The 12,551-nt window shown below is 42.5% G+C and overlaps 2 protein-coding genes across 2 annotated transcripts; one reads left to right on the forward strand and one right to left on the reverse strand.

The window, feature by feature from the left end:
- The first annotated feature begins 1,364 nt into the window (after nucleotides 1-1,364).
- LOC116201232 lies at nucleotides 1,365-3,817 on the forward strand. Its single transcript, XM_031532379.1, has 4 exons — nucleotides 1,365-1,538; nucleotides 1,912-2,403; nucleotides 2,511-2,855; nucleotides 3,291-3,817. The coding sequence occupies exons 1-4, from the start codon at nucleotides 1,470-1,472 to the stop codon at nucleotides 3,564-3,566; spliced, it is 1,182 nt and encodes a 393-aa protein (XP_031388239.1). The 5' UTR covers nucleotides 1,365-1,469; the 3' UTR covers nucleotides 3,567-3,817.
- A 164-nt stretch (nucleotides 3,818-3,981) lies between these two features.
- On the reverse strand, nucleotides 3,982-11,632 carry LOC116201227 (ABC transporter B family member 19-like). Its single transcript, XM_031532370.1, has 9 exons — nucleotides 10,017-11,632; nucleotides 9,883-9,937; nucleotides 9,581-9,756; nucleotides 9,316-9,480; nucleotides 8,844-9,139; nucleotides 8,325-8,641; nucleotides 8,020-8,243; nucleotides 5,890-7,818; nucleotides 3,982-5,633 (listed from the first exon to the last, which is right to left on the reverse strand). The coding sequence occupies exons 1-9, from the start codon at nucleotides 11,286-11,288 to the stop codon at nucleotides 5,286-5,288; spliced, it is 4,782 nt and encodes a 1,593-aa protein (XP_031388230.1). The 5' UTR covers nucleotides 11,289-11,632; the 3' UTR covers nucleotides 3,982-5,285.
- Between the last annotated feature and the right edge of the window lie 919 nt (nucleotides 11,633-12,551).

The raw sequence follows: 12,551 nt of genomic DNA on the forward strand, positions 1-12,551 counted from the left end.
ATTTTTATAAATAGATATCTATAAAATAAATAATTTATTTATACTTTTTCTTTGGGAAAATGACACTATTGGTCCTATTTGTTTGTCAATTTTTGACATCGAGACATAAATGTTTCAGTTTGAAAAAACAAGTCCAAACTGAAACATTTAGGATTCGATGTCAAAAATTGGCAAACAAATAGGACCAATAGTGTCATTTTCCCTTTTTCTTCCTATATATACTAAAGGTTGTCCATGTAACCATATATTAAGTATGTTTATATTATGTATAAATATATATACTTGTATATACTTATTTTCATGTTAATATTGATGTGATGAAATATTAATTTTTATTTTAAAAAACAAGATTATTAAATAATATCTATACATATAATAAAATCTTCTCATTTATTTCAAATACATTATGTTATATAAATTAAAAAAATTAAAGAAATCAAGGAATCAAATTTTATGATGAGATATCTTTAAAATTATTTTTTATTAAAAAGAATTCCGAAAATATAAATAAATTAATTAAAACCTAGATAATTCTTTTTAGAAAATATATGCTTATATATATTTATTTTGATGTTAACATTGATAAGATGAAATTTTAATTTTAATTTTAAAAAATTTAAGATTATTAAATAATATCTACACATATAATAAAATCTTCTCATTTATTTCAAATTCAAATACATTATGTTTACGATGATATATCTCTAAGAAATATTTTTTATTAAAAATAATTACGAAAATAAACAAATAAAGACCAAGAAAATTCCTTTCGGAAAATATATACTAATATATACTTATTAAGTTTCACTAAAAAACAAAGCGATTTGATGCCATATATTAATATATTTATATTATGTATGAATATATACGTATTTTGATTTTAATATTTGTGTGCTGAGATATTAATTTTTATTTTTAAAAAATTCAAGACTATTAAATAATAATCTATACATATTATAAAATCCTCTCATTTATTTCATATACATTATGTTATATAAATTATAAAATTAAAGAAATGAAAATAAGATTTTATGATAAGATATCATTAAAAAAGTTATTAAAAATAATTTCAAAAATAAAATTAAATAAATAAAAACCTAGAAAATTCCTTTCAGAAAATATACGCTAATATGTATTTATTTTGATGTTAATTTATGTGACCAAATATTTATTTTAAATTTTAAAAACTCAATATTATTAAATAATATCTATACATATAACAAAATCTTCTCACATAAATAATAAAAATTAAAAAAATCAAGAAATTGAATTTTATAATGAAATATCTTTAAAAATATTTTTTATTAAAAATAATTCCTAAAATAACTATATATATATAAATTTGGAAAATGGACGAACTTCAACTCTAAGCAAGCGAATCCACCTTCCCCTCGCCCGTTCTTGGAAATCGTAATCTTATCGGAGCTGTTCCCGTCCCCCAACAACTTTCCCGGCCGAGGCGACGAAAAATGAACCGGAATTCGGGGTCACATCGCGGCCCCCGCACCGGCCGCGCCGTTCACCGTCGCAGCAGTGATGTATGTAAACCTCATTTCTACCATATTTCCCTTCCTCTTCCAGTCTTCCTTTTCCTCCTCTACTTTCAGTTCAGCATGCTATTGTTCTTGTGGGATGTCTATGTGATGACTGCAGTACGATTGTTCCGATGAGCCCGGTTTCAGGTTAAACACTGGTTAATTTCCTGGATTATTGCTGCTTATATAGGGTACACCCATATGCAATCATTGTTCGGTAACGACGTGTGGTAATGTGATGAAGCTAATTAAGGGTGACTACCTTGTGGTCACCGATTACAACGACGGCGCGTGATTTTGTCGATGAACACTCAATCGATTTGACTCGTTAATTTTGTTGCTGTTTACCTACGCTGCCGCAATCATACATTTGCAGGATGGTGTTTCCTCGGCCAGTGGTTCTGATGGGAGTAAGGACGGATTGCACCGGCAGTGGAAGGTCAAAGAAAGGGGACAGGTAAAGGAAATTAAGGCAGACACTGAGGGTTTTGGTGTTGGGAGAACTCGACAAGCTGAGCCAGAGGATTGTGTTTCCTCATCTGAGGCAAAAGTTCCTTCCCTCATCAATCACTCCTCACCACGAAAGCCGAGTTTTACCGCCAAAGAAGATGAGTGGACTCTTGACAAGAACGATCCTGAAACTTCTTCAGGTCGCGGTGATTCGTTGCAACCTGGGGAACTGATAGCAGTCGAGCATTTCGATATTTTCCTGCCGTCCTCTGGGACGCCAGCGATGTTGAGGCCTTCCTTGTTAGCAAAGAACAGGGAGAAACGGAATGAAATGAAACGGTCGATGGCAGGGCAGGACATAGTTGTGTTGAGGCCTGGGATGGTTCTTATAAAGAACTTCTTACCCTTTGCTGATCAGGTACTGCACAAGTAGGACCAGTTCTGTTGAGCATTTTGAAGATTATTGATCTCTACAATATCATGAGCCATATCATATATCTATTTTTGTTTGCTCATATGCTTTAGGTCAAAATCCTAAAGCTGTGTCGTCGCCTCGGTCTGGGGCCAGGTGGTTTCTACCAACCAGGTTATCGTGATGGCGCGAAACTGCACTTGAAAATGATGTGCCTTGGTAAAAACTGGGACCCTGAGACAAGCAAATACGGAGAGGAGCGGCCAATTGATGGAGCTAAACCTCCCGAGATTCCCAGTGAGTTTCTCGATTTTGTCAAGAAAGCAATTGAGGACTGCCATGCTTTTTTAAGGGAAAAGACCAAGGAAGGGTTTCCCGAACAAGTGATTCCAGGGGTATCCCCAAACATTTGTATCGTCAACTTTTACTCTGCAAGCGGACGACTTGGTCTACATCAGGTTTGCCTTAGCATCTATCTCTTCCTATACAACAAATTCTTTGACGACGACATTTATGTGGGTGTTCCATGAAAAGATAAAGGTGTTCTCTTATGGATTTTCAGATGGTAATCATAATTTGACTTTGATGATTTGACAAATGAAAGGAAAATTACTTCCCTTTATTGCTTGGACATTGTCACCTTGTGTTTTTTTGCAGTTGGTTGTCGAGAAGAGTTACAATTCTATTTATGGCTTTTCAAGGATTATCATATGACTTATTTTATTAGTTAAGTCGAGTTCCCTGGAGTTCATGTAAATAACACATTATAACTCTGGCATGTTCAGCTCTTCTGTGAGAATTTTTGGACAACATAATACTTCACATCTATTAATATTTTTGTTCCCATCACTTGGTTTTTCTGTTCCTAAGCATATTTCCATTGCTTCAAGCAGGACCGAGATGAGAGGGAGGCAAGCCTTAAGAAGGGATTACCTGTCATATCCTTTTCTATTGGAGACACAGCTGAATTCTTGTATGGAGATCAAAGAGATGTTGATAAGGCAGAGAAGGTATTGCTGGAATCAGGAGATGTCCTGGTGTTTGGTGGAAAATCGAGGCATATTTTTCACGGGGTTGCTTCAATAATGACGAACTCAGCAACGAAAATTTTGTTGGAAGAAACAAATCTTCGACCAGGTCGACTGAATCTAACATTCAGAGAGTACTGAAAAGTGGTTGGTTTTGCCATGTATAGCCTTTCAGATTCTATTCGCTATTTGCTTGCATACAAAGAGGATATGTGACAGGCTTGTGTTTATTTCATTGCAAGTATGAAGCTATGTTTAGCATAGGTATGATGTGTTCGTGAATCAGTTGCAGACGCTCTGACATCCGTTTGATAGTAAATGATTATGAGGGCCTCAATTGGCTTGAAAACAGCTTTACGGATATAGTGAATGTTCGGATCAGATTGTTTTCACCAGATTGTTTGAAGAACTTCTCTATATCAGATTGTTTTCACAAGAGGGGTGGAAAATTCAATCGAGGTTCTCGTATAGTAAATTGTTGTTTGCATAACCTAGACTTCTCGAGTCGTTCGATGATCTTGGCCCCGCAAGTTAGATATATCGAAGGGAAAAAGTGATGTATAGCCTGAGTTTAATGGAAACAAACAACTGCACTTTTTTAGTACAAGAAAGTGGATTCAACTTCCACCAAAGCACATACTATTGATTTCCAGCCTGTTTTGGTTTTTATTTGATGAAAATCTCTCAATGATTATTGTTTATTTATATTATTGTATCTGTTGAGCTAACATGGTCTGATTTTACCTGTTTTGGCATTTGGTGGACTCCCCGAAAATCTAAGTCGTGCCCAAAATGGCAAAACTTGAACCTTCTCCTCCCTTTTTGGCTGCCAAACTTCAACAGTCACTTTATCGATCGAAAGACGACACTCGGTTTCTTGGGTGAGATCACACGCATGCCACTTGTCCAGGAACACCTAAATGTCATATGCATATATCTTGTTACGAGTCTCCCGTCATTGGTGTAATAACTTGGAAGCTGTATGATGCATGAAATAACTGGTCGAGAACTAACAGGTTGATTATGCCGGAGACAAATGCCCGGATACATCTGATCGGTCCATTCATGACGGGAATTGATCCCCCGCTGCGTAACAGCTCGCTGCAGCGGTCATGTGCGAACCAGAGATGAGCCAAATTCTTAGGAATCACTTTATGAGAGAAACATATAATAGTAGGAAGGGCCTTATTCTATGGAAGAGCCCATAAGATCAACCACCCACCCACCAGCCCCTTCTTCCCATCATTTCTATCAAAGTGGGATCCATACTTCGCCACCTTTCCAGAGGAGCTTCCATTCAAATCCTCCATGGGCAAAGCTATATATTTAGCCTCTCAATCTCAAACAAACCAACAGCTAAGTCCTCTATGAGAGAAACTCGGAAAATGGAAGTACTAGGGAGATGGCAATACCCGGATGGAGAAGCAGGGCACATGCTGGTATACTGGATTTTCGATCGGTTTCTTTCCCCGAGATAGCCGGTCTCTGATTGGCCTGTGTATATGCATGTGCCCTGGCTCTCCATCTCGGGCCTTCTCCCTCTCGGCATGAAGCTGGTGGGAAAAATGTTCAAGGCAAATGCTCAGCATTGCATCTCCTCAACTTGCAGAAGTTAAGGTAACGGCACAGCTTACTTTTACAGTTGAATTTCGGGAACTAAAGACCAAGTTTTGAACTTCCCATTTTCATCCTTTCTCCTTCTGGCCTATCACTACAATGATCAGTACATGAATTTCCCAGAAATTTACTGGAGCACCAGTCGTAAGACATGTCTTCTGTGATTTTCCGTGTACACAAGTCCTTAGGGAGAGGCAGGATACTATATATATGACTAGGGAAAAGGAATGTGCCAAAGATGACTCAAGCGAATGCATTGGCCTCATTCTCGGCCCGGACAAGGGTGGCATAAAGGCCGTTAACGTGGGAGGCGAGGAGTGAGTCATGGGTCCCGAACTCTGTGACTGTCCCATCCCTAACAACGGCGATCATGTCGGCATCCCGGATGGTGGAGATCCGGTGGGCAACCACGATTGTGGTGGCCTGCCTGGAGACCTTCCTCAAGGCATCCTGAACATGCCTCTCTGACTCCAGGTCTAGGGCACTGCTCGCTTCATCTAGCAAGAGGACTTTCGATCTTTTCAGTATTGCTCGTGCAATGGCAATCCTCTGCTTCTGTCCTCCGGACAGCATGACGCCGCTGTCCCCAACCTGAAAATAGGAACCCAACATGTTATAGGCATCGTTTTACTCTATTTTCTAGGTGCATTCTGTTGATGAAACTAGCATTGAATTACTAGAGGCATGCCATCGGAGAAACTTGCATTCAATAAGAGCGCATCTGCTATTTGTTTAAGGCAAGATCGTAGAGCAAAATTGTTCCATCCGAGATTGCGCATATTCCTTCGTCGTATGAGGTACTAGGACTAGGAAAAGTGATAAAAGCGCTTGTTCAGAGTTTGGTTACCTGGGTCTCGTATCCCTGTGGTAGACCACTGATGAACTTGTGAATGTAAGCCTCCTTCGCAGCCTCCTCGATCTCACTCCAAGAGGCATTAGAGTCCCCGAAGGCAATATTTTCCCTAATGCTCCCAGCAAAGAGGGCAGGCTCCTGACCCACCAGAGCCATTTGCCTCCTCAACCACTTCAAGTTCATCTCCCTCAAGTCCATCTTCCCCATCATCACCTTTCCTTGGATCGGATCATAGAATCTTTGGACCAACCAAACAACTGTCGACTTTCCCGACCCGCTGCCCCCAACAAGCGCCACCACCCTCCCTTCCTTGACCTTTAAAGTGAACTCCCTCAAGACGACCACCTCCGGCCTTGATGGGTATGCAAAGGTCACTTTCCGGAACTCAATGTCCCAGGGCCTGGACCTGTCAAGTTTCCTCCCCCGATCCCTGCCACCGCTCCCTATGAGTGGCCTCCGGTTGATGATGTCGAACACTGCAGGGATGGCGGAACTGGCCTGGGATGTGTCTGGAGCCAGGCCTGCTAGCTGACCAACTGAGAATGAGCTCAGGACCAGGATCAGGAAGATCTTGTAGACCACCCCAAAACTCGTGTAACCTTCCTTCACAAGATACGCACCAAACCACAGAGTCAGGGTGTAGGCCCCGTACATCGCCCCCTGAGATAACCCCAGTGTCAGGCCCAGAATCTGGGACCTTCTCGCTGACTTCTTCCTCGGCTCAGACAATGCTTGGTCAAATGACCTGATGAGCTGCTCCTGAGCTGAGAAGGTCGTCACTGTCCTTATGTTCGATATTGCACCAGCTGCTATGTTGCTGGCCTTTGCATAGGCATTGTTATCGATCCTAGGTCCAATGTTTATGATCAAGCTTAGGTAGCTTGCCCCGAGGGTGAATGGAGTCAGGGCCACCGCCAAAAGGGTAAGCCTCCACTCCAGCACAAATGAGACACCGAGCCCGACTGCAGCTGAAGTTATGCCCATCAACATGACCGAGATCCGATCCCCCAGGACTGACCGGAAACTTATGCAGTCAGTGGACAGCCTTGAGACCAATACTCCTGTGGAGTTGTCCTCAAAGTCAAACCAACCCGGCTCCTGCTTCAGGATCGAGCGGAACAAGAGGTCTCGGACCCGCGCTGTAAGCCTAGTGCCTGCCCACCCACAGAATCCTTGCTGCCCTGTCATGGAGAGTATGCACCCAACCCCGAGCCCGACAAGGGCTAAGCAGAGATGGCCAACTTGCCTCTTCATCCTCTCAGTGTCCTTATCAAAGTAGATCCGAAGGGCCTCACCGAGAAGAAAGGGAAACACTGACAGAATTGCACCAGCAAACATTCCTAAGAGAAATCCAACTAAGAGAACAGTCATCTCAGGCTTCTGTAAGTTCCACACCTCAGAAAGTTTGTAATTTCGCATCATTGGATTTTGCTCTACTTCCTCGAGTACCATGTTGCTATGTTCTTCTTGAGTCGATTTATAGTACTTTGATCTTGAAACATCATGGCCGTAATGAACCGATTGCTCATATAATGGTAAATTACCTCCACCCTTCTGAGGGGTGCTCTGTTGTTTCGGGGATCTCCTATCATGGTTTGTATCTGAGGCCAGCTTCACAAGGTCATGGTATGCTCCGCCTCTCTCCAAGAGTGAGCGGTGGTCCCCGATCTCAACTACTGAGCCCTGATCAAGAACAGCAATGGCATGGGAGTTCCTGACTGTGGCAAGCCTGTGAGCAATCACAATGGTGGTCCGGCCCGTTGAGATCTTGTCTATTGCCTGCTGGACTACAATCTCGGATTCAGGGTCGAGGGCGCTTGTAGGCTCATCTAAGAGGAGGATTTTGGGATCCTTTATCATGGCCCGCGCTAGGGCGATCCTCTGCTTTTGGCCTCCTGAGAGTAAAGCTCCTCTGTCGCCGACCTGCATATGAAGGCTCATGTAAGAAATGATTAAGATGATTACATATTCTAAAAATTCAAAAAAGTACAATCAATTGACACTGGGTATAGATCAAGATCAACAAAATATCTCGTATACTGTATAGATCGGCAGAACGGTTCACATTCACAATGACATGTCCAAGTTCTTAACAGTTATTGGATGAAAATCGCGGGAGCTAACCTGAGTATTATAGCCCTGAGGGAGGGAGGAGATGAAACCATGCGCATTGGCGGCAATGCACGCTGCCATGACCTCTTTCCTGGTGGCATTCTCCTTCCCCATCATCACGTTCTCTATTATACTTGTCGCAAAGAGCACCGGCTCCTGACCCACCATCCCTATTTGGCTCCTCAGCCACTTTACTTGCAGAGACTTCAGGTCTTGTCTGTCCAAGGTTATTGTCCCTGTGCATCATTACGGAATTGCTCTAATGAGTGTTTCCAATATTGGGTAGGGTTATCTGCTTGAGGAAGACGGGAACTTACCCTTGACGGGATCGTAGAACCTCTCAATGAGAGCGAATATTGTGGACTTGCCCCCACCACTAGCCCCTACCAGTGCCATGGTCTTGGAGGAGGGAATCACCAGAGACAATGACCGGAGAACCAGAGCCTCCGGGCGGGACGGGTATGCAAAACTGACAGCTCTGAATTCGATCCTCCCACGGACAGTTGAGATTGTCTGACCCCTGGGGTTGTAGGGGTCGATCTCTGGGACTCTCTCTATGATACTAAACACCCGACCAGCTGCAACCGTACCTTGTGCGAACTGAGCAAAGTAGGACAGTGACATTGCCAATCCCCTGGAAAATGAACTTTATGTTCATATGAAATTTGACTGGAGGCCGCATTGACTTTAACATTGATAATCATTTAATGCTTAATAGCAACTCTTATAAGATGATCGAATCGATGAGCTTTTGTTTCTGCAACATAAAACGAAAGCCTATAAAGCCAAATATGAATTCACCTGTGCTTAGAAACTGAAACCAATCTTTCATTTACCTTCCCCCAACATTGACACCAAAGAAGCAGGCAATGGCTTTTCCTCCATTAAGTTCTCCACGGGCAACCAATATTGAGCCATACCAGAAGGCCAGGGCCCACGTAGAGTATGTCACCAGGTAGATTACTCCCATCCCAGCACCCTTGGCGAAACCGATCTTTGCCCCTACAGGGACTGATCTCTCTAATAGCTCACTGTATCGTGCTGCCAGATTATCCTCTGCAACGAATGACAGTACAGTCCTGATGGAACTGATGGCTTGCTCCACCACGCTTCCGGCTTTCATGTATGATACCTTCAAGGAATAGAAGATGAAAAAACAGTAAGAATACGTAACTTCCAGAACTCGAGTAACACTAGATGAGGAGTCACATCAATGCATAGGTAAAAAGAAATCGAAATCAAACATCTCAGAGCACCGGCAAAAATTTTCTTACAGTCTCGAATTAATTCTGCATATGAATCTCTTACCTCCTCTTTTGAAGCCAAACCGACGTAGACAGCCTTGTAAGCAATCCCACAGAACATCATTAGCGGCGTAACTGAAAAAACTACCAGAGACACTTTCCACGACCTCAAGAACCCAACGACATACCCGCATATGAATGTAAACACATGGTGAACAAAGTGCGCCATCTGTTGTAAGAAAGATACATAGACTTAGGATCAGATTAGTATAATTATATTGATATAATTCTATTTACCGGAAATAAATTTGTCTGCAGATTTGACGAACCTTTTCTCCCAAAACTTCTTGGATTTGAGCAACATCACTAGATATCCCGTGCATGACGTCGCTTGTCCTGACATCCCTGTCAAAGAAGCCAATGTCTTGTCTGAGGACTGCCCTCAGGTATTTAGTCCTTATCCTGTGGGCTGCCCTCTCCCCGACTAGTCTCCAACATGTTATCTCTGCAACATACATATAAACATTGCCGTGTTTCAGCCTTCTGTCATTGCATCGAGAATATAATTATCCCAAAAATAAAATAGAAACTATAACATTTGATTGCTGATATTTCAGATTCTAGCCCTTACCCAGGTAAGCTCCAACCACCACCAGTGCTACTAGTCCAGTCATAAACAAACATATCTGCGAGATAAAATTACACAAAAAATTAGTCATTAGTTTGATGAATAAACTTGAAATTAGTCAAAAAAATATTTGTTACCTTCTCTATATGTTTCATCATCGTGTCTAGATCCCCTCCGATATCCTGAGCAATCTTGTTTACAAAATTTCCAAACAGGTAAGAGTACCAAGGAAGAGAACCCCCGTTGATTAAGGCTCCAATACATCCCAAGATCACAAGAACCATATCCCACTTTGTTGAGTACTTGAATAGGCTAAGTAACCCAATAGTTTTAACGTTTCCATCTCCATCATCGTCGTCGTCATCATCATGCTCATCACCATAATCATGCTCTTTGTGTTGAACAGGAACTCGACTAGTAATTTCGTGATTCTGTTCATCATGACTATAATATGCATCATTGCCAAAATAGCCCTCCTTGCTCCTCAGATCACGATGGCCATGTTCACCTCGATGGTGACCATGATGATGCATGCCGCGGGACAGATCATCATAATGACCATAGTGATCATTGCTGCTGTCATTATCATCAGTGTTGGTATCTCTGTGCGTCTTGTGAAAATTCATTACATGGCCATGTTCTCCTTGACTGTGACGATGATGCCCACGACCATGGTCATGTGCAGTGTCATGTTCATGATCACCAAAGTCATTGTTGTCATGAGCGTGTGACCTGTGAGGACCCACGAGGTCCGTGTCAACATCATCGAGCTCCTTTGTGTCATAAACAATGATGCCTAGTTCATCTATTTTAGGCAAAGCGCTTCCATTTCCATTACCACTCTCCTTGATAGCTCCCAAACCTGAGGAGGACCCACTGGCCTTATTGCTGCTAACCTTGCTATTCTCTCCATGCCCATAGCCCTTCCCGGAAAACGAACTCCCGTTACTATTATAGCCTCTACCCACAAAGCTTTGGAGCTCGAGCCTCCCTGAGAGCACTTCCCCGTACCCGGAGTACTCATAGCATGGGTTAGCAAAGCTCCGGAGCCCAGAGGCAGTCCGAGACATATAGTATTCATTAGCTGTCCGCCTGAAGATCCGACTGCGGGAGGGTGTGGCGGCTGCTGGCCAGGGACTCAAGGCCCCGCCCAGGTCACGGCCATCCCGCCACCCGGACGGCTCGAACTGCCAGGACACCTCGCTCTGCCATGATGTGTCGTCATCGGAGGCAAATGCAGCTGCAGGGGGAGGTTGGCGGGATCTCCGGTTCCTCAGGTGTCCATTAGGGGACAGGTACTGGTGGGAGCTGAGGGGGGTAAAGGAGCTGGAGGCGGCAGGGGTGGGGTAGTGCAGTCGCAGGGACTGGTCAGACGAGGAGTACCCGAACTCGAAGGAGGAGTCAACCATTGGAAGAAGTCCTCAGTGGCTTGGAATTAGCTTGGAATGTTTGATCAGAGGAAGAAAGTTTGAATTTGAGAAGGAAGAACTAATGGAAGATGGAAGGCTAAGCACAAAGGAGGTCATAGCCAGACAGAGCTCAACATTGTGAGCGAGGAGATATGTCCAAAGACAGGTTGTCTTGAGGAGTCAATGGCGTTCCAGTTCATCGCCATGTCTTTTCCTAGTTGAGATTTACTGCGATGTTCTCAAAGGAACCTCGTACACTCATCTGGAACAAACATCCCCATCCCCATAAGCAGGGGCGGAGCCAGGATTTCGTGGGGGAAAAAATGTTACTTACATAAATATTTTTTTTTCAAGGGGGCAAAATACTAATTTTACATAGAAAAACACATACTTTTAGGAAAATATTTTAAAAAATTCAAAGTTCAGGGGGCAATTGCCCCCTCCTAGCTATACATTGGCTCCGCCCCTGCCCATAAGTCCTTTCTCCAGCGGGTAACTGAATACTACTTACTATGTAATCCCAACTGTCAAGTGATTGCCCTCGAAAATTTCGCTGCAGTTCAAGTTCTATGGACTCTTCACTTCGGCGACTAAAACAATATATCAGATGGAATTTCCGCACAAGGGTCGCGATGGGCGCTAGATGATAGGGGGGTAAAATTTTTGTTCTTACAACATCAATAATCATTTTTTGTTTTTAGGGGTCGGACATTAGCCAAGTTGTTGACCCAGAAATATATATATATATATATATATATTTTATAGTTGTGGAGGTATGAATGTATAGTTATTGAGCCAAATGCCTTCCTCTCCTTGCTTTAAAACACAAGGCTTATCAGTAAAGCATATGGAAAATCTGTTGTTTGAAGAAGACAGCATAAGGAGCTGCCAGGCCGGCCGTTGAAAAACGTAGCAGGAAATTTCATTAATTAGGAATCAGGGGCAGATTATTTAATTGGCGGTGTGATTTGGGAGTATAATATCCTGAGTTTGCTGTGTGATTGGTTATATGGGTGTCCTCTAGTGATAGAGTCCAGCCCTTTTCCAAGGACAGTTACATGCGGTTAATACATCATTTAGCCGTACAACGATATATTCAATGTCCACCGATAAAATTTATGAATTGCTTTTCTGGCTACTTGGTTGTACTTTACGTAACGTGACAATGTAGTAAGTCCATTCAATGTAAAATACGATTGATCGTTACGTGCCTGTCCATTTTATGACCTATTTTCAGACCGTTCAAAATGACAGGAAGAAGCA

This window comes from Punica granatum, chromosome 3 (assembly GCF_007655135.1).
Source record: "Punica granatum isolate Tunisia-2019 chromosome 3, ASM765513v2, whole genome shotgun sequence".
NCBI classification, from domain to species: domain Eukaryota; kingdom Viridiplantae; phylum Streptophyta; class Magnoliopsida; order Myrtales; family Lythraceae; genus Punica; species Punica granatum.